This window comes from Abramis brama (assembly GCF_963993115.1).
Source record: "Abramis brama genome assembly, chromosome: 21".
In the NCBI taxonomy this organism is placed as follows: domain Eukaryota; kingdom Metazoa; phylum Chordata; class Actinopteri; order Cypriniformes; family Leuciscidae; genus Abramis; species Abramis brama.
Window position 1 is genome coordinate 23239582 of NC_139983.1, and position 21848 is coordinate 23261429.

The 21848-nt window shown below is 37.7% G+C and overlaps 1 protein-coding gene across 1 annotated transcript in view; it reads right to left on the bottom strand.

Annotated features, from left to right (window-relative positions):
• ush2a (Usher syndrome 2A (autosomal recessive, mild)) overlaps positions 1-21848 on the bottom strand; it is a 208666-nt gene that overhangs the window by 118818 nt on the left and 68000 nt on the right. Inside the window, exons 22-32 of the mRNA XM_084096104.1 lie at positions 21079-21209; positions 16127-16253; positions 15534-15635; positions 15262-15450; positions 15036-15166; positions 14441-14717; positions 11626-11829; positions 11012-11092; positions 8596-8781; positions 6134-6247; positions 3729-3890 (exon numbers count right to left, since the gene is read on the bottom strand). Of these exons, the coding sequence (XP_083952230.1) occupies positions 3729-3890; positions 6134-6247; positions 8596-8781; positions 11012-11092; positions 11626-11829; positions 14441-14717; positions 15036-15166; positions 15262-15450; positions 15534-15635; positions 16127-16253; positions 21079-21209 (1704 nt within the window). The remainder of the gene's footprint in view (positions 1-3728; positions 3891-6133; positions 6248-8595; positions 8782-11011; positions 11093-11625; positions 11830-14440; positions 14718-15035; positions 15167-15261; positions 15451-15533; positions 15636-16126; positions 16254-21078; positions 21210-21848) is intronic.

Here is a 21848-nt window from a genome sequence, read left to right on the forward strand (position 1 = left end):
AAACATGGTGAAAAAAGGAAGAAATTTATAAGTATATATATCTATATATATATATATTTAAAAATACAATTAGACTGGCTAAGAATGCATTATAACATTATAGTGTGATGATTATTCCACAGAAAAGTATTATTCTGTCTTCATTTTGATAAAATAGGTTTAATGTGCTGGTAGAGTTCAGCTGTTTGATTTGGGTGAACTTTTTAATTTTTTTAACTTTTAACCTAGTTGCAAGGTAGTAGTTATTTATTTAATAAGATGTTCTAGTCTAGACAATAAAACTCTGAGATACAGTAGATGTTACCATAATATTATATCCTTAAAATCCTTGTAAAAAAAAAATGTATCTGAAATTGTAAAGGGAAAGTGCGGTTGCATTATCTTTAGTTGGCATCTGTATTCCAGCTCTGTAAATGTTGACACTAACCTACAAAGATCAACCACTTCAGGCAATTCTAATAAGACCTGAAAGCTGTGATCTAATCTGTCATACTGCAGTATTTTTACATGTTTGGCTTCTTTAGGTCGCTGTGATGATCAGCGAGCTCCTGGCTTTCCCTTCCTCACACACAGCAGCCCATGCTTTCCACATGGCTGGAATCATTTGTTAATCATTTGTACTGGGAAACCAGAGTCGCAAACACTGGCGATGAGCGGTGCGTTTCAAAGGCTCCTCTTGACGGGAAGGAGGATCTCTCCTTGAAGCGCCTGACAGCAGTTTACTGTCAAGGAAGGAGGAATAAAAAAGGTGAGATATTCCAAAATCACAGCGGGGGCAGCTTGGAAGCTGAGCTAAGATATCCTGAAAGAAATTGGAATCCCCGGGTTTGCGCGTGGCGGGGTGAAGGGGAGGGGACGGCAGCCGCAGCAATGCAGTGCTCCATAGCTTCTTATCACATCAGACCTCTGCCTTTACAACGACCCACAATAAATATGGGATACCCCGTCGAGCAGACTGAAAATAACATCCTGCTGCACAACGTGTCTTCTGAGAAATGCCCTCAAAGCCTTCGGTACATTTTCTGCTTTGGCTTGGGGTTGTAATACATATGTAGTCAGGCATATCTTTAGCCATTCAGGAGAGAAGCTCAGGCTGATCAAAAGGAAGGAGATGTAAACGGAGACCCCTGTGCGGCGCCTCTGAAGGTTTTATGGCTCTTTACACAAACTCAACATGATTTGTGCTTAGGTATTTCTCTTTGAGCATGGACTGAGGAAATTGACTTCAGCATGACCTTTGTTTTTGTGGGCTCGAATGGGACCAGCAGAAATGAGGCGAGGTTGACTGAAAAGGGAGCTCAACACCAGTTAGGTGCTGCAATAAAATGATATTCGGATACATGGACACCCCAATGATTACTCTCAGACAAGCTGTAATTTTCAATCTGGATGTGGAATAAGACCCTGCTCTCACTGATTTGTTGGTATACCATTATAAGAACGCAATTGATTTTTACTTGAAAAACAAGCTGATTATTATTTTGAAGCCATGAAACATTTGGTATCACTCTTCCTAATTAAGATGTATAAATACTTGAATCTATACTAGACCTTTAGAAATATGCTTTGGCCAAGCTCTTGTCAAGCACCTACACCTTATTATTTGCACTTGCATGATGGTGTCAAATTCTTTAATGTATATAAAACACCTTTACAATACACCAATATATACACCTTTACAATATATACATTATTTTATATACACAATCTTTTTTAATCATCTTATATTATATTATAATCATCTTATTACACTGTAATATAATTTTCTGTCATTTTATTTAACAGGATGGAAGGTTTAAGTGAGACAAATAATAGAAAATAATAATAGTTCACTTCTTAGATGATGCCATTAAGGACTTGCTTTTGATTGCATTACTCTGATTAAAGGTGACAGTAAAGATAATTCTAATATTACAAAATATTTATATTTTTAAAAATTTATCAAAGAATCCTGAAAAAATGCAATCACTGTGACGGTTTACACAAAAATATTAATTATATGCCATTTAAAATATATTAAAATTGTAATAATATTTTACAATTTTACTGTTTATTTTTGACCAAATAAATACAGCCTAATAAGTAAGGAAAATAAAGAAATATTTATTCTTATGTTAGTTATGTTACTTATGTTATGTTAGGTTTGTTCTGTGCTTAAGAACTCCTTTCAATCCAGTAGTGGAAGTCTATACGTCTATGTGTGTGTGTGTGTGTGTGTGTGTGCGCGGGGAGGAGGGGGCTGACATTCTGAATGATTCATCTCAGAGAGAATATACCTGTCCTGAGTGTAAATTGGCCTTTTGGGGGCTCCATATCATTTAGGCATGCTTCTCACCCCGGGTCAAGCGGCGGCTGGAGCATTGGAGCCTTTTAATAAAACATCTCACAATGTTCGTGCATTAACGCCAAGAGCAGGGGCTTCTGCTACTCGCAAAAAGAGCACGCAGGGAATAGAAAAAAGAAAACAAACAACAAACAATGGCTGGCTGTTGGCCCCGTCTCCACTGGCAAGATGAAATACAGCAATACAAGTGACGCTCTTTAGAGCTGAGCATCTGCTCCACCTATTTACTGCAGGATGTGATTAAATCAAGAGGAATATGGACAGCAATTCCCCTAGTTCATATCTGGCCCATGCGACCGCCGTGCGCTCTGATTTTTAGTTATTGAACTGCATCTTCTTCTACTGAAACAAACAGCCTGATTTGTTCTAAAGGTCAGAAACAGTGTGAATGGTGATGTACAGCTACTGTAAATTACAGCTGATTTTGGTTACCTTGAATAACATTATACACTAACTACAAGGGGTAAAAATAAAATAAAATGATTCGAAAGTGGACAAAATTACCCTTAAAATGCAAGTTATTCATTTGAAAGGATTCGCTCTGTGCAATTCTGCATTAAAGCAGGTCTCTTAAGTACGAAGCCCCGGACATGACATGCAGGAGAAAATGTGTATATTTTGGCCATGAATTGACAATTTGTTCTCTCGTTCTAGCAAATTGTGGCCACAATTTACTTATACATTCCCTTGTTTTAATTAAATAGTGTGCACAATATATTAATTTGTTCCCATGTTTTACTAAATCGTGCGCACAATATAATAATTTGTTCCCTTGATTTAGTAAATCGCGGCCAGGTTGTACTAATTCGTTCCCTAATTCGTGCAACGATTTAGTAAAACAAGGGAACAGATTATTATATAGTGTGCACGATTTAAGAAAAACAAGGGACATTTTTTTAATATATTTTGCGCACGATTTACTTAAAACGAGGGAACGAATTAGTAAATCATGCTGATGTATTAGCAATTTTATTTCGTATGTCATGTGCTTGGCTCCCTACATCAGGCTCCACTTTTCATCCTCACAATGACAGTTTAACATGGTTCAAAGAAACATCCCTTGGACGTGTGCCAGTGGCACTTTTGTCTTTTTAAATGCTAATCATCCACTTGTTTTCTTTTTGTTTTCTGTTCTATCATTCTTGCAATTAATGTGTAAACACGGACACAGTGGAGGATCAAGAATGTCTCCTGAAAAAGTTTTTTCTGTGGTAATCATTCAACATGATGGCACAAATGTTGTTAATACAGTTTAGCTTGTAATGAACCCAGAACATTCCTTTTGTGAATGAGTAAATGTCACAAATCCAGTCAATGTGTATGTGACCTTGACTGGACACTTTCCATTCAAGAAATGGATATCAGGCAGCAAAGTCTTGCTTACCTGTGATATTGAAGCTGGTTCTGTTGCCTTGGTACACAACAGTATTGTCTTTGTAGAGGATATATTGGGTGATGATGCCGTTGGGTTTGAACGGAGGGTCCCAGTGGACAGACAGAGAGTTGGGGTTGGAGATCGCAGCAGGTGGAGGAACCTCTAGAGGAGCTATTAAAAATGATCAAACAGTTAGTTACTTATTTAGTTAAAGTGAACAATTCATAAAGACAAATAATAAGCTTTAAAAAATAGCATGCATTTTAGAAACCTAGGGGTGAATTCTAAAGGTCTGAAAACAAACTAAAAATATGACAATATTTTAAAAATAAATGATTATTATATATTGTACTACATGGCTGTTGAGTGTTTGATTCTGATTAGTTGACAAACATCCAAAGGTGTGCAAATTTAAAAGTAGTTCCAAGCAGGTTTTGACCGCAATACAGTTCCATATCACCATGTCATTACAGCCTAAAACAGCAAAAGAACCAAAACCCATATAGACACTGAACAAGCAAATAAAAATAACAACCAATAGGATGAAAATGACAAACTATTTCCATGTTTTTCCGACTACATTCATTTTTATTTATGTAAAGCACACTTTCTTTCGTCAGCTTTCTCTCCGCATACACACACACATACATACACTCTCTCACATACAGAAACATACAAGAGCACAGAAACATGTTGTCAGCACTGCCCGGGACTTTATCAGTAAAATAGGTTGAAAAGCTATATCAGTAGCGAGGTAGCAATGTTGCTGTTCTTGAAGCAGGTAAACTTGCAGCTTTGCTATTAATAGAGACGCTGCTGACAAACACTGTTGAGAGACGCACAGAATCAGGTCATTCACACACGCTTAATCAATCTCGCTCTTTCTCTGATAACTGCATTAGTCTGCATATCAATGGCTCAAGCCTCCGTTACTAGCTTTAAAATTACGCTTTGAAATTAGCAACGGAGGCATGGGATGAGATGCGTAAGAATTATTATTACACACAAAGAGCACTTATAGGATAAAAACCTGAAAAATGTCTTAAAAATAAAACATGTCTCGACATGTGGTAACTGCAGTATAAGCCGAATAATTGACTCCAGGACACTAAATTATTAGAAAACTTATTTTCTAATAATTCAACGGACCATTGTAAATTATTCCATAGTTATTTAACAAGTTAAATAATAAATAATAACAACAACAATGATTTTCATATTTTTCAATGTTTATATAACGGTTTATAATTGACGAAAACATGCAATAAAAAAGAGAAATATTTAAGGTTCTGCCCTATTTCTAGGTTTTTAATCAAACGAAATACATTGGTGACAAACATACACTGCCTCAATGAGCAATTTAGGTCAAACATGCTCTGAGCAACAGTAAGTTGAGAATGAAGTTGCTTCTGTATGTGGCATTAAAACAATGTTAAAAATGTCCTTTATGGAGAATCGATACAGTAATTTGGGTTAGTAATCAAGTTCACATCAGATCGATTTTTTTTTTCACTCCATGATGACCCTTAATGTCATACTATCCTTTAAACAAGGCTATTTAGCCCAACTTAGATTAAAAAGCTATCTACATTTTTCAACCTCTAGTGCAGAAAAGAGAGAAATCTGACAATTTCAGCCTGAAAGCGAGCTCATTTTATTTGGGACCAGCTCTATTTCTGCAATCAGACAGAGAAAATAATTGCTGCTGACAATTAATCTGTCTTTATACTTGCTGTTTCATGTAGGAAAAAGGCTCTCGGTCAATAGACATGACATTTTTTTCCTCCCTGACTGAGGAAGAAGGTTCTTTGTCTTGCCTGTGCGGTCAGACAGATGTGAAGGCAATAAAGAATGAGCCTGGAAGAGTTGAAAGAGAGAGAGAGAAATGATGTTTGTCGCGGTACGCTCGCGCCACAGGATTGAACGAGAACGGTGGAAATGGGCCGCTTGATTCTCGATTTCATACTTTTCGGCTCCACAATCAATTCTTTTTAGCCCAAACTGTCTTCAGATTTACTTCTCTGGTTGAGTGAAATGAAGAAGCTTTCATTAATCTTTCAGATGCCTTACATTAAGACAAGGCTCTCGCATGAACAATGTAACAGCAATTAAAAATCACATTAATCTGCATTACAGCTATTAAAGATGCATGTCATTAAAAGGGAGAGGGTTCAATCCCACACTTACCCTGTTCCTAAAACCACTCTCTCCGAAAAAAAAAAAAACGGGAATAAGAACGAGACGGGGAAATAAAAAAATAAATAAGACGGAGCAATTACAGCCTGGCATTGCACTTTGTCATCAAATTAGTTTGGAGTTTTCAAGCAAATGGCTCGGCACTATTTGAGCCCCTCTCGTCACTTTTATTATTCATCAAAGAAATGTGGGAGTCAGGACCTTCTAAATGACTTTACCCTCTTGTGGAGTGCTGAAGCCGGTGGCGAGCGGGCTCTCGCTGCACCCGGCCTGAGTGCACGCCGTTAGGGTAATACTGTAGCTGCTAAAAGGAGCCAAGCCACTTAAAGTGCCTGCGAAAGAAGAGAGGAAGAGAACATTTCAGAGAGCAAGAGGCAAATGTCATTCTTTTCTCTTCCATATTTCAAAAAGTGGGCCTCCCCAACTCTGCTTCCTTAAGACTTAATGCAATGGCTTTTCAAACACAGCATAATATAACCATCACTTCTGATAATAGGTCTGGATTTAAAAAGGTCTTTATTATCAAACAGTAATATCTCCTATTAATCAGACGGATGGAAAGTGATGCGGCCTTTGCTATTCAGGATATGGGACACTAATGACGTTATTTAATGGATTAAGTGGCTGATGCTATTTAAAGGGGGTTTCTTGCATGCTATGAAAGTCACTATCCAGGTCTGCTGTGATCAATATGACTCTGACTTTAATTCATCGCTCAGTACTTTTACACATTAGTGGTTGTTTGTGAAGATGTTAAAGACGTGGCCTAAGTTCAGTAAGGTTTGTTCTCAGCTTGTGCTTCGCTGTTCACAAAAATCAAAAATCAAAAAAATAAAATAATAATAATTGTATTCTGCCACAATTTCACCTGCCACTTAGAAGTTGGTTAAACCCTCATCCTCTAAAAACATGAACAAAAACTAATTAAAGTAAAATAAAATATGACCCACAAATAACAATGAGAAAAAAACATGGTTTGTGTCAATCACAATTAAGTTTGCACCATGAAATATCAGTTACAGAGTGCATTGACCATCTAAATTAGATTGACCTTTAGAAACCAAACTTTAAACAATATAGTAAACAATAAATATTGTTGATTTATGACTTACATCAGAAGGCCCTAGCAAGTGCAGCTTTTAATTCATCTTTAGACTTTAAAACAGGATTTATTTTTTAAATTTGTCATCCAAAAAAAAAAGGCAGGATCCATTTAATGGAGTGTATGAGTGAATCTTTGGCTCGCGTCCACTGTATCCATGTAGCAGACAGATTTTGGAAGAGTTGGAAGGTAAACACCCCAGCCGAGCCATAATTGGCCAGGTAAGTGTAACTTTTTTTCTTTTTTTTTGTCAGACGTCTTTTAATTCAATTAAGAGGCTGACCTGCTCTCCTCTCGTTACCCACTCATTTGCTTTCGGAGTTTTTATCGGCCTGTGTAATTCTGCTTTTGGTGTCACGACTATCATAAATTAGTGTGGCTTGGGCTTGCGCAGGTTGAAGCGTGCCAAGAACAAGGCAAAAAAAAGTGTCTTCTTGTTTCGCTTTGCCCGGAGACAGAATCTTACCACAGTGATTGGTCATCTGAGAACGTAATCGTTGTTTCAAGATCCTCATTTGTTCTTTGAAGTAATTTCAAGTAACCAAGCAGATTTTCAGTCTATAAACTTGCAATGTCACATAGGGAACACTGTCATGACTACAGATCGTCTGGAGTATTATTGCATTTTGCGTTTAAAGGGATAGCTCACCAAAAAAATACAATTCTGTTATTTACTTGTATGACTTTATGTCTTACAAAGAATGCTATAAAAGATGTTTAACAGAATGGCTGGGCTGCTATCTTTCATACAATGAATGCCATGCTCCAAAAAGAACAAAAAAGAACAAAAAGTATACTTATACTTACGGTGTTCATTCGCTTATATAAAGTACTTGATTATAAGTTATTTGATATTACATTTAAAGTTAATACATTTTAAAGTTACTAAATAATAACATCATTACAAATGTGTAATTACTTACACAAAATATATTTAAACACATGACAAGTTTCAATAGAAATTACATTAAAGTATATTTTATTTTAGCATAAAATGCTTGTCTGTACATTAAACAGTACTCTTTATCTATATTGCAAAGACAATAGAAGTAATAATTATGAAATTACATAAAGCATAAAGATGTACTTATGTCATATGTGGGTCAAAAAACACTTATGTTCAACTAATTACTTAAATTACATTATATTTTCATTTAATTGGAAATAACATGCAATTAGGTGCTCAAAAACATTACATTTAGATTGCATTTAAGTATATTGTTTTAAAGTATATTATTTTTATAATAATAACTCCTGTTAAAAGCATGCAAAAGTGTACTTAAAAGTGTACTTCTATTTCACAAGGGACTCCATGGAAGAAACAAAGTCAGATGGGTTTGGAAACAATGGAAAAAATGATGACATTTTTCATTTACAGGTGAACAATTCCTTTAAAGGTGTTTTAGACATTTCGCACAGGTTATGGTCAGGTAAAATAATAGCCAATTCAAAATCAACATCTTATTTATTCCCTTTTTCAAGCTATTAAAATGGTACTGAGGTCTCTGAGAGCCCAAACAGAACATGAGGGCTAAAAGGTTTCAGAGCCAAGCTCCAGGCGGACGGCGTGGCCCTTACCTGTCAGGTGCTGAGAGTGGGGGAAGGTGGCGCTGATGGGGGACGAGAAGGGACGGTCCCGGCTGTACGCTTTCAGTACGTACTTCTCAATTACACCTCTGACCTCTTCTGGCTCCTCCCAGCTCACCTCCACGCTGGAACCATTTACACTCTCAACTCTGGAGGGAGGCAGCACACTTTGTGGAACTGTACAGGAAATAATAGGTGAGAGAGACACGTGGAGAAGAAAAGCGAGAGAGAGAGAGAGAGAGAGAGAGAGAGAAAGAGAGAGAGAGAGAGAGAGGCAAAGTAAGGGGGAGGAGAGGAACGAGAGTGTGAGAATCCAATTGGGAAAGAGAGAAAGTGTGTGTCAGGCCAAAGAAAAGCAGCACACACATTTCTCACTTTTAATAGACACAGTAAATCATATCTAACCATTAGCATAAATACAATTTATTAGAGTTGTAACTTTTTCAGCACTGATTTAATACGACTGTACATCCAGCGTTCATTCCGGGCTATATTTCACACCCATCAAGCGACGGCTTGCTTTCTCTTCAGGATTCACATTTTAGGGGGCATAAATAAAACAGTCAAACATATGCAGAAATGCAACAAGCATCATTTATGATGTGTCACGGACTATAGAATCTCTTTAACACTCGTTTATACAGTCAAAACAAGCCAGACAGCAGATGTGTGTAATATATCCACCACTGGAAAGCTGGTCTGACCTATAATGTGGTGTACACAAATTTAAGTAGGAAGTCTTTGCGATTCATCATCTGTACCAACAGGGCTGGTATTACAAATTACAAAGGTGTTTTTAACCAAATAACACTGCTGTTGAACGGCAGAAAGCAAAAGTGTAACTACACAGAGAGCGGAAAAGAAATCTGACAGAATGAATGTAATTAAAGACAAAATGAAATCAAAATGACCCTATTAACATTCTTAAAGCACATTCCTGGTGCTATTGAGAACAATTTATCTGGGTATGTTACTTCAAAGGAAATACATAGTTTGTCTACTTAAACTTTATTCAAAATGAACTGACTAGGAAATAACTATAGCTATTTCAGGGAACTGATTTTGCAATCACTGATGGATAAAATCAAGTCCTGTTCTATATGTTTCCTTCATATCCTGTTTCAATCAGAAATGCAGCAAAATGGGTTGCAAAAGACAGACTTTCCATATTAGGTGCACTGAAGTAATTGTTAAAGATGTCATTTATAACCATTAAAACATGTACATGCGTTTCATTGCCCAATTTAGCTTTCAAAGTCTAATTCTTTGTTTTGTGCTTAATTATGCACAATTAATTTAATTACATATATTTAACCACTTAAGCATCATTTTACATATCTGAGCCTCTTCGTTTCAATATGGACACCATCAACCTCCTCTCTCTTTCTCTCCTCCACACACCGTCTTCATCTGTAATAAGGCAGTGTGTGTGATGCATGCTCCTACAGAGAGCTTCACGATAAGCAATCTCCAAGCAGATCTCATCTCCTTGACTGCTACATATATTGTACAGATAAGAATAAAATGGGTTGGCCTGAAAACTATGACACAAACAAATATCAGTGTAGAGCCTGTAGTGCTGGCTAAGTTGTAGGCCTTTTTGTCTTAGGTGAGGGAGTAAGAGAGTGTGTGTGCTCTAAATGACAGTAAAGTATGAATAGTAGCCAGAATACACTCCATTTTTTGGAAACGAATTATTGAGCAAAACTATAGTATAAACTGTACATTATGTATTTACCTACAGTAATTACATATTATTGTAAATTACTGTACGCTACCAGTCAAAGGTTTGGGGTCGGTACGATTTTTAAAATGTTTTTGTAAGAAGTCTTTTACGCTCACCAAGGCGGCATTTATTTGATCAAACAAACAGTAAAAATGGTAATATTATGAAATATTATTATTAAAATTTAAAATAATTTTCTATTGTAATATATTTTAAAATGTAATTTATTCCTATGATGGCAAAGCTGAATTTTCAGCATCATAACTCCAGTCTTCAGTGTCACATGATCCTTCAGAAATCATTATAATATGGTGATTTGATACTCAGGCAACATTTCTTATTATTATCCATATTATTATGTTGAAAACAGTTGTGCTGCTTAATATTTTTGTGGAAATCATAATAGAAGATTCTTTCACGAACAGAAAACAACAACATTTATTTGAAATAGAAATCTTTTGTAACATTATAATTGCTAATAACTGTCACTTCTGATCAATTTAATGCATCCTTGCTGAATAAAAGTATTAAAATTATATATAAAAAACATCTTACTGACCCAAACCTTTGAACAGCAGTAGTATATATATATATCAGTGTATACATCGGACTGTAGGATTCTACCAGTGAGATCCAAAGCCTAACCAATGATATTTGACTACCTATTGGCACCTGTCCTACCTGTCTCTCTGCTGCGTCCCCGCTGCCACGGCCCGGCTGTCCAACCTCCTTCTCCCAATGCCATTACTCTGTACAAATACTCTGTATACAAAGAGAGAACAAAATAAACAATTTAAAAAGAAATGTGCTTTCTCGAGACAATTCAATATAAAAAAATAGCTTGATGTATTGACAATTTGAGTTCTTTCAGTGAATATTTATCTTGGTGAGAAAGTCAATAAGTCTGTTGCACAAACGCAAAAAACGGTTTCTCGCTCCATCTCCATCACTCAAAAGAGAGGTACCTCGGCTATATTTGTCCGTGTGCATTAGCTAAGGTGCAGTTCTCAACAGTTTTTCAGTATTGCTGATGAAGGGGACTGTTTTAGATATGACCTCTCTGTGCCCCTGGTGTCGTGTCTGCGCCCATTGCTGGACTGGACATATTATGTTGTTCTTCTGTTTGGTCTTTACAATAACAAACTCCAAGCAGAAAGGACAAATCAGGCCAAACAATCGCCTGACACAGAGGCAAGGCAGGCAACACGAGGCCAAAATAGCTGCGGGTCAATGAGGCTTGGCTACTGCGCTGGTGGGGATTGTGCTTGCGAAAAGGGGTCGGATGCTGCTTTTACCCGTGAAGGGCTGCAGTGTCAGGTCCTCTGTGCTCCTGTCTCTGCCCGTGTACACCAGAATGGAGTCGTTTCCCCTGCAGTTAACGCTGGTGTCAGCTGACAGGCATCCATCCAGATTGACTCTGACAGCACTGCTGGACACGGCCGCCAAGCTTACGACAGGCCCGCGTGCAAATCTAACATCCCTGATGCAGCCGCCAAAACCTGCAGAGCAGCGCAGAAGAGGATGAAAGTGAGACATAGAGAGAAGGAGAGACAAAGAGAGAAAGATGTTTGAGTCACATTCTGAACTGGTCTGATTTGTCTGAAACAATAAAAACTGTCAGTAAACTCCAGATAGTACATGAACATTTTTATCAGTTATGACATTTTGAAAGCATGATTCTATAATTATATGGGTCCAATGTTTAGGAAACATATTTCCTGTTAACCTATAAGTCCATATAATATATATATATAAAAATAAAAAAACTGTATGTATACACACACACACACACATATATATATATATATATATATACAGTGAGGAAAATAAGTATTTGAACACCCTGCTATTTTGCAAGTTCTCCCACTTGGAAATCATGGAGGGGTCTGAAATTGTCATCGTAGGTGCATGTCCACTGTGAGAGACATAATCTAAAAAAAAAAAATCCAGAAATCACAATATATGATTTTTTAACTATTTATTTGTATGATACAGCTGCAAATACGTATTTGAACACCTGTCTATCAGCTAGAATTCTGACCCTCAAAGACCTGTTAGTCTGCCTTTAAAATGTCCACCTCCACTCCATTTATTATCCTAAATTAGATGCACCTGTTTGAGGTCGTTAGCTGCATAAAGACACCTGTCCACCCCATACAATCAGTAAGAAATCACAATATATGATTTTTTAACTATTTATTTGTATGATACAGCTGCAAATACGTATTTGAACACCTGTCTATCAGCTAGAATTCTGACCCTCAAAGACCTGTTAGTCTGCCTTTAAAATGTCCACCTCCACTCCATTTATTATCCTAAATTAGATGCACCTGTTTGAGGTCGTTAGCTGCATAAAGACACCTGTCCACCCCATACAATCAGTAAGAATCCAACTACTAACATGGCCAAGACCAAAGAGCTGTCCAAAGACACTAGAGACAAAATTGTACACCTCCACAAGGCTGGAAAGGGCTACGGGGAAATTGCCAAGCAGCTTGGTGAAAAAAGGTCCACTTTTGGAGCAATCATTAGAAAATGGAAGAAGCTAAACATGACAGTCAATCTCCCTCGGACTGGGGCTCCATGCAAGATCTCACTTCGTGGGGTCTCAATGATCCTAAGAAAGGTGAGAAATCAGCCCAGAACTACACGGGAGGAGCTGGTCAATGACCTGAAAAGAGCTGGGACCACCGTTTCCAAGGTTACTGTTGGTAATACACTAAGACGTCATGGTTTGAAATCATGCATGGCACGGAAGGTTCCCCTGCTTAAACCAGCACGTCAAGGCCCGTCTTAAGTTTGCCAATGACCATTTGGATGATCCAGAGGAGTCATGGGAGAAAGTCATGTGGTCAGATGAGACCAAAATAGAACTTTTTGGTCATAATTCCGCTAAACGTGTTTGGAGGAAGAAGAATGATGAGTACCATCCCAAGAACACCATCCCTACTGTGAAGCATGGGGGTGGTAGCATCATGCTTTGGGGGTGTTTTTCTGCACATGGGACAGGGCGACTGCACTGTATTAAGGAGAGGATGACCGGGGCCATGTATTGCGAGATTTTGGGGAACAACCTCCTTCCCTCAGTTAGAGCATTGAAGATGGGTCGAGGCTGGGTCTTCCAACATGACAATGACCCGAAGCACACAGCCAGGATAACCAAGAAGTGGCTCTGTAAGAAGCATATCAAGGTTCTGGCGTGGCCTAGCCAGTCTCCAGACCTAAACCCAATAGAGAATCTTTGGAGGGAGCTCAAACTCCGTGTTTCTCAGCGACAGCCCAGAAACCTGACTGATCTAGAGAAGATCTGTGTGGAGGAGTGGGCCAAAATCCCTCCTGCAGTGTGTGCAAACCTGGTGAAAAACTACAGGAAACGTTTGACCTCTGTAATTGCAAACAAAGGCTACTGTACCAAATATTAACATTGATTTTCTCAGGTGTTCAAATACTTATTTGCAGCTGTATCATACAAATAAATAGTTAAAAAATCATACATTGTGATTTCTGGATTTTTTTTTTTTAGATTATGTCTCTCACAGTGGACATGCACCTACGATGACAATTTCAGACCCCTCCATGATTTCTAAGTGGGAGAACTTGCAAAATAGCAGGGTGTTCAAATACTTATTTTCCTCACTGTATATATATATATATATATATATATATATATGTGTGTGTGTGTGTGTGTGTGTGTATATATATATATATATATATATATATACACACACATATATATATATATATATATATATATATATATATATATATATATGTGTGTGTATGTATATATATATATGTATATATATATATACATACATACAGTTTTTTTTTTCTTTTCTTTTTTTCTTCATGGTGATGTGAGGCTTGTATGTAAGTCTGGGTCTGGCAGATGCCAGGAGAATGTTACCTGCCAGACTGTTTGGTGTGGAAGAACTTGACTGGCCTGCACAGAGCCCTGACCTCAACCCCATCTAACACTTTGGGATGAACTGGAACGGCGATTGCGAGCCAGGCCTTCTCGTTCAACATCAGTGCCTGACCTCACAAATGCTCCACTGGATGAATGGCCAAAAATTCCCACATATACAAATAAACCTGCAAGTGTCTCACCATGCAGAAGGCTGTGCTTGTTCAGTGCTGGGTGCACTACTCCAGGTGGGACTCCCCCTACATAGAGCGGAGAGCTGATGGTCAGAGGGCCACCCATGCCCTTCCTTTCCTGTTCATATACGTCATTGAGGCCAGCGCTCGCTAACAGGCCTCTCTTCAGCACACTCAAAGTGTTCCAGCCCCCGTCACAGTAGGACAGGCCCACCCATACGCTCAACTCTGCCGTCTGTTCACCCCAACGCAACAGCCAGAAGAGAACTCCACCCTGCAGCTCCGCCTGAATAACACACAACTGTTACAATGATGTCTTGAAACACTACATATTAATTTCAGCTTATTTGTGTAATTATTTATTACATGATTATTCAAATTAATTAATTGCAATTAATCAATTAAGTACTAGCAGAAACCTTCAACATTGAGGTGGTACTTGAATTTCTCCAACAGTTTTAAGCACAGGTCAGGGGGCTTAACTAATTGTGCTAAATTAATTAGTATTTTTTGTTAATTATTTATAATTTTTTGCACTAAATTAAGTGATATTTAATTCATCATTAAACCGATAGCCCTAATGTTTAGATTTAAGCAAACTTACCAAAATGAAATCCTTCCCATCTACATCATAGGCGAACAATAGTAGTGCATTTAGCTGGTCAGTTTTGAACTCAAATGATATTTCGAAATAATCTCCACCAGTGAATATTTCAGGCTTGACCTTCAAAAACCCTGAATATAAAAAAAGAAATAGATTTGTTAGGAAAATTCAACATTAACTTCACAAATAATCAGACCATGTGAAAGAAGTTTAAATCAGGTAGTACCATGTCCTAGGAAGTAGGCCCCATCTTCAGAGACAGCAGGACAGCCCTCCCAGCTTTCATAGGTCTCATGTTTTTCTAGTGCTGATTCCCAGTCCAGAGGCTCCCATACTTCAGTAGTGCCACTGGATTTCTGCACCATCACATCCCTCAAGCAACCAGCAAACCCATGTTGCACCAGCTGGGCTTGACCTGTATACATAAAACAAGTACTTGCAACTCTTCATAGATACAGAATTTACTGTCAGTTATCAGGACATTCAGAGGTAAATTACCAGTGTCTTGTCTAAGAAGGGTGAAATTCTCTGGAATCCCTCCTATGAAGACGCCCGTATTCTGACCGATGATGGTGCTGCCACTTGTAGCTGATGCCGATCCTGTTGGAGGAAAAAATATGAGCTTATACCCCTGAGCACGTGCCAATGCTAAATCAATACAATAATGTTCTTCTGAGACTGTTCCTGGCTGCTCTAATAATCAGAGCAGGGTAGAGCAGTATTTGAAAAACTGTATTGTTATATTTCAATGGTTTCAGTTGATGCTTCAGAGCAGATAAAGTCATTACTCTAAAAAAGTGACTGAGATAAAGCAACCCTGGTGGGAAGAATCCCCTGAGACCGCTTTGAGACAGGAAGAGGGAGACTTCGCTTCACACCACCAGTCTTAATTGAAATGTAAGTTCAGGAAAGGAGAGGCTTCTTTGGCCTAATTATTCTAATCACACAATAAATGGCAACGATTAACCTTGATAATTCCTTTGCTTGAAATCTGTTCAAGTCGGGGGCTTTACAGGCACTGAATAACCGAACAGGACAGATGTGAGGGTGCAGGGCTGGCCTATGAATATCATATGTGTGTGCGTCATTACCGCTGTATTGATTGTCGACAATGATTGTTCCCACGGCCTGCTTCCTTGTAGCGATCAGGTGGTGCCACTGGTTGTCATTATAACGTCTACCTCCATCGTTGCGAGGGCTGAGGGCCACGGCTGAGGCCTAGCATCAAACGTTGAGGGTTAATCACTCGCTCATCATGAACACACCGCACACACTGCACAAATGATGGCTGATCAGCAGCTTTAGGAAGAGGAGACATTCCCCTCCCTGTGCTGCAGCAGAGCTTAGGAGGTAAAAATGCATGTGCATAAACTAATGCAGTGTAAACAATTTCAATACAAACAGGAATATAAGGAATGTAAAATGATTTGAAGTGTAAAGAAAATCATATAACTATATTTTTTTTTAACTAGAAAAGCAGTTTGTCAGGACAAAATTTGAATAATTTGCAGAGACTTGTTTGGAAGATGTTAAAAATGTTAAAACAGCTTTGAAACAGATAGATAGGTAGAAAGATAGAACGCTAGAACTCTAGAATATTGGAATGCTAGATAGACAGAACGACCGACCAACAGACGGACAGACAGATTAGATTAGGATAGAAAATTTCCCAGAATGAATCATAAAGAACTAGTAAATTCCCATTCCTGCCATTCCGATTTAACTTCCTGTTGTGGTCAATTCCATCCAACTCATGAAATCAAGGAGTCAGTTCTTGAATTCTGAATTTTGCACAACTCTGGTAGACATACTGTGATATCACAAAAGTTCTTGATACAATTTCAAGATTGTGAAAGTAAAAACATTTCAGAAATCATAACTCCACTGTCAGCATTAAAATGAGGTTCAAGCTCAATAAAAGCGCAATGTCATAACAGGCAGGCACAGTTTATAGGTAAAGATTATATATATACCCAAAGTTAACTTTGACAATTTGCTCTTCTATATCTGGGTTTATAGAGGAGAAGTTGGAGAAGTTGAAAAAGTAGCACCAGAATCCCTCTTGGCACCAAACTCAAGGCGCTAAGGAATTCTGCCCAGAGATAGGACATTCCCCAAAAGCAGTAAATTTCATGGGCTGGCACCATCAACATAAGATGGGGTTATTGTCCTGCTAAAATATGACATCATTCAGGTTCATACACTTAACGGCCTGACTGAGTGCTCTGCAGTGAAAGCACAGAGACACAAAGTATCGCATCTCCTCTTTGTGATGAAGATTTAATGATCAAATCAATATGTGTGTGGATGCTGAGGAAAGTCAGCCCTGTGATATGCTTACTGCAGAGAGCAGGAGAGAGAGAGAGAGAGAGAGAGAGAGAGAGAGAGAGAGAGAGAGAGAGAGAGAGAGAGAGAGAGAGAGAGAGAGAGAGAGAGAGAGAGAGAGGAGAAGAAATAGCTTTAGGGAGAAGCCAGGACAGACACAACACTGCATTCCTATCCCTCCTCCCTTTGAAAGTATTCAGTGGGGCTTCTTTACGATGAGAGATCAATTCTGTCACAACAACTAAAAGCCTTCCTGAATAATATCATCTGCCAGCCGTTAACAGCTAACTTTAATTATTCCAGGCCAAAAAGTGTTTACTGAATGTGTTTATTTCAGATGTTTGAAGACAAAAAAAAAATCATATCAATCTTGTTCAATGGGAGGCAGACCTATAAACGACATCACAACCTGAACATCTGATGTAATGTATTCAAGTTTCAGTCATGTGCTGTAAACATCAGCTAGGGAGTCCTAATGACTGAACCCCAAACGATCAGTCACAGCATTCATCAATTTTAAGAAAACATTGCAGCAATGCTAGAGGGTATTTACACCACATATCATCTACTTGCATAAATTAATTGCCGATTAAGCTCATGAATTATCAACTAGGTCTTGTTTCAATGGATTTTTTTTTTTTTTTGCAAAAACATTAAAATACATTTGGCTCATCCAAAAAATGAAATTCTGTCATAATTTAGTCACCCTCATGTCTTTCCAAAACGTTTTGTTTTCTTCCGTGGAGCACAAAAGGATACATTCTGAAGAATCCACTTTTTTTTTTCCTCCTTGTAATTACAAAGAATGGGGCCTTAAACTTTAAAAAGCACTTTAAAAGTACTCATTCAAAGTGTACAACACAATATATAAAAGTCATATAATAGTTTGTTCTGTCTGAGAAACTCGCTGAAATTTATGCCATTATTCATGGAAAATCTTCTTCAGTAGGCTGTTAACCACTGTGACCGGTTCATTGCGACAATGACTTGAACTCCATAACTGGATCAATCATAAACAAATCAGTCAGACCAATTTTGTGAATCGGAAGAGTAATTCATCAGAAATATCCTCCACAAGAGAGCGATTTGTTCATGTATACATAAACTTGACAAGGAGAGTAAGGGGAGATTTTAACTCTTTCCCCGCCATTGACAGAAATTTCCAGCTTTCCATGTTTTCACTGTTAAACGGTAGGGGGCGCTATTACGCATCTTCTGAAAGAGCACTGAATCTCCAGATCAAAACACAGGCGAAAAAGAAGCAGAAACAAGCGATATCATATGTAAGCATATGCATATGTAAAATAACGCGATCATCAACAGCATATAAATCAAAACTGCATAATGTTACTGAATGAAATATATATAGGACCATGTAAGCTTTGATCGAGTTGATGGACTCGATCTACTGATGTTTTAATCATTGTTCTGAATCCACGTAGTTTTTGACAAAAACACTATTTTCTCAGCTTTTTGCTCAAAATGTTGCTTTTTTTATGAAACTTACCCATATTCACCACATAAAAAAGGAATGCATGAAGCTAGAATAAAACTGTTTTGTTTTGTTTTTGTTTTTTTAAAGCAGAGGGTCTGTTCTTTCTTTTGATATATTGCATATTCAGATATTCATACAAAAATTATTCTGGGGGCCATGAAACTTTTGTGAAAATGATCAAAAATGCTGGCGGTGACTAACAACTTTTTTTCAAAAACGCTGGCAGGGAAAGAGTTAAGTGAAGAAAGACTTAAAATTCAGTTTGTTTGTCACACAAAGCTATTGCATTGCTCCTGAAGACCTGAAATACTCCCTCCTTGCAATAGTATGTGAATAAAATACAATTTATTCAAAATGTCCCTATTTAACCTCAACAGAAGAAACGTCATGATGATGAGTAAATGATGACAACTATTCTATTAAATCGGTGGTTCACAACCTTTTTGACATGATTATTTGAAGCCCCCATATATAGGCTAAGATATTTCCTTTGGCATTTCTGCTTTTATTATGCCAATGCTGCTTGTTTTCAAACGTTTTTTTATTAATAGAAACTAGGAACCTGTTCATATGTTAAATTAAACTCAACCATGATTCATTTTGTAATACCAGAACATCCAAGATTCTTATTCTGTGTGCGTTTTCAGCATTATTATATCATTTTTAGCATTTTCGACATTTTATATTTAATATCCAATTTTTCACACACTTAAATAATTGTAAGTCATTCTGTGGCCCCGTTTGAAGTTTGCTGAGACCCCCCCAAGTGGACCACCTAGTTTAGAACCACTGCTTTAAAATGATAAAATTCAAAACTTCATAAAACAATTAAGAAACAGAAATGATTTAGTCTATAACTGAAAATGCTCCTTTTAACTATAAAAACTAATGGTCAGTGGAAAACAGTGAGTATGGTTAACAGAATTTACGCACTAACACTCCAAACAGTTCATTAAAGATCCGTTCCACAAGAGTCCTATAGAAGCTGCTATAGGTTTTGGTGATGTAGTGTGTGTCATTAACACAGTGAGCAGCATACTCTTGCTTAATAGCCCTTGAGTTTGTTTAAGATGAAATGGGCGCTGTCCATGGTACTAATGCAACTAATCATGCCCATGGGCCTTGGAGAGACCTTCTCTCCTCACTGTATGCCTAGAAACCACTCATCACTGGCTTATCTCTGAGAGACTCCGATAAGGAGACATTGGGCAAAAAACAGCATCATTTGTGACAGCCTTTACAGGAACTAAATACGCTTTCATGAGACAGTGTTTCATAAAATGCTCATTAATTTCATCATTAGAAAGAGTGTGTGGGGAAGCATACCAGTTCCCTGTGTCACGCTCAATTAGCATCCCATGGTGCTAATCCCATTAGAATTGTTGAATTCGTTAATGGGGGAACTAATGGGCATGCTATCAGGGGACATTAATTGGGCATGACACCACTTTTAGTTATAATTATCAAACTACCCCGACAAAATGTGTTTACGAATGCAAAACCGGCAATATTCGGCAATGGCGCTTATTGGTGGGGTGAGTTTCTCGGTGGTCTCCTGGACACTAATGTGAAATCATCTTTCATGATTGCTTTCATCATCAGAGCAATAGACTCAACCCTACATGCTAGTGCTGCAGTGTGCATAATTAGCATGCTATTGCTATTCCCACCCAATGTCTGCGGGTAACAAGTTAATTGGTCTCAAACCCTCTTTTAGCTCAAGTTTTTAGCAGAGAAGAACTTGATCAATCAAAATGCACAGAATTCTGTGTAAAGTGGGTATTAAAGTAGATATTACAATTCTTAATACGTTAATACGGATAAATAAATAGTCAATATTAACATTTCTTAAATAAATGAAACATAAAACACTAAAATCAGTCATTGTAAGTGCTAAAATTGAATAGGTATCACAACATTACAATATACAGTATGTAAAAATGGATGCCCATTTTGGTATTTGCTAAAGATTACATTTAACAGTGTTATTAAGTTATTTGTGTCTATAAAGATTGATAGCAATTGTAGTTTAAATGTAAAAGCAGTGAAAATGAGCCTACTCAATAAAATTTTCAAAATCGCCTGTTATTGTGAAATATCAGCTGATAACCAACATGGTTCCGATATATCCTCTAATCTAGAGATTGGTATCTATCACACTTAAAGGTTTAAAGGCTTTTCGTAGCTTAAACAAACACACAACGTTCCATGGCCATGATGTACCTGAGGGTCAAAGAGGAAGTATGGACGGCCGTTGTGTATTTGCAGAGCGACATACTCCTCCTGTTCTCCAGGGGAAACCGCAAACAGCATAACCCCCTCCTCGACGCGTGTCCGGAAACTCAGCTGCAGGCCTGGGGAGAGTCAATGCATGTTCCATATCAATAAACTATTTGACTGTTTAATCAAAATACTGCACAGAAAGCATTATAAAGCAGTGTGAAAGCATGTCATAATGCATGAACAACAAAAATTACATTCATAAGTATGTAAGAGCAAATGACAGGAAAAAAAGGCCCAGAATTGTGAGAAACTGAAGCAGCCAGTGTGAGTGTGTATGAGTGTGTGATGCCTGTGAGAAAAAAAAAAAAAAAAACATTGAGCAATGCCTGAATGGACCCACAATGCCTGAGAAGAGCTAACCTCTAAAGTCTTTATCCTAACAGAGCTGCTTTAAAAAGAATCCTCCCAGAACTGTTCTTAGTAAAGTCTTCCACCATCTGACCTAAAAATCAGACGCAAAAAAAAAAAAAAAACTAACCACTTTGAAGTGGTGTCCTTCTTCAATATAAATTCATTAATATGTTGAGGACTGAGAGTAGAAACCCACTCAAATACAGACTGCTTAGATTAAAAAGATTCTACTTAATCTATCTTAGAATCTCCAGTGAATTGAAGAGGTTGTAAGTCTGGTTGACCTCATGTAGAGCAGCAAGATGTTTCTTCAGGCTTCAGATCTATACAACTGATACAGGGATTATACTGTACCATCT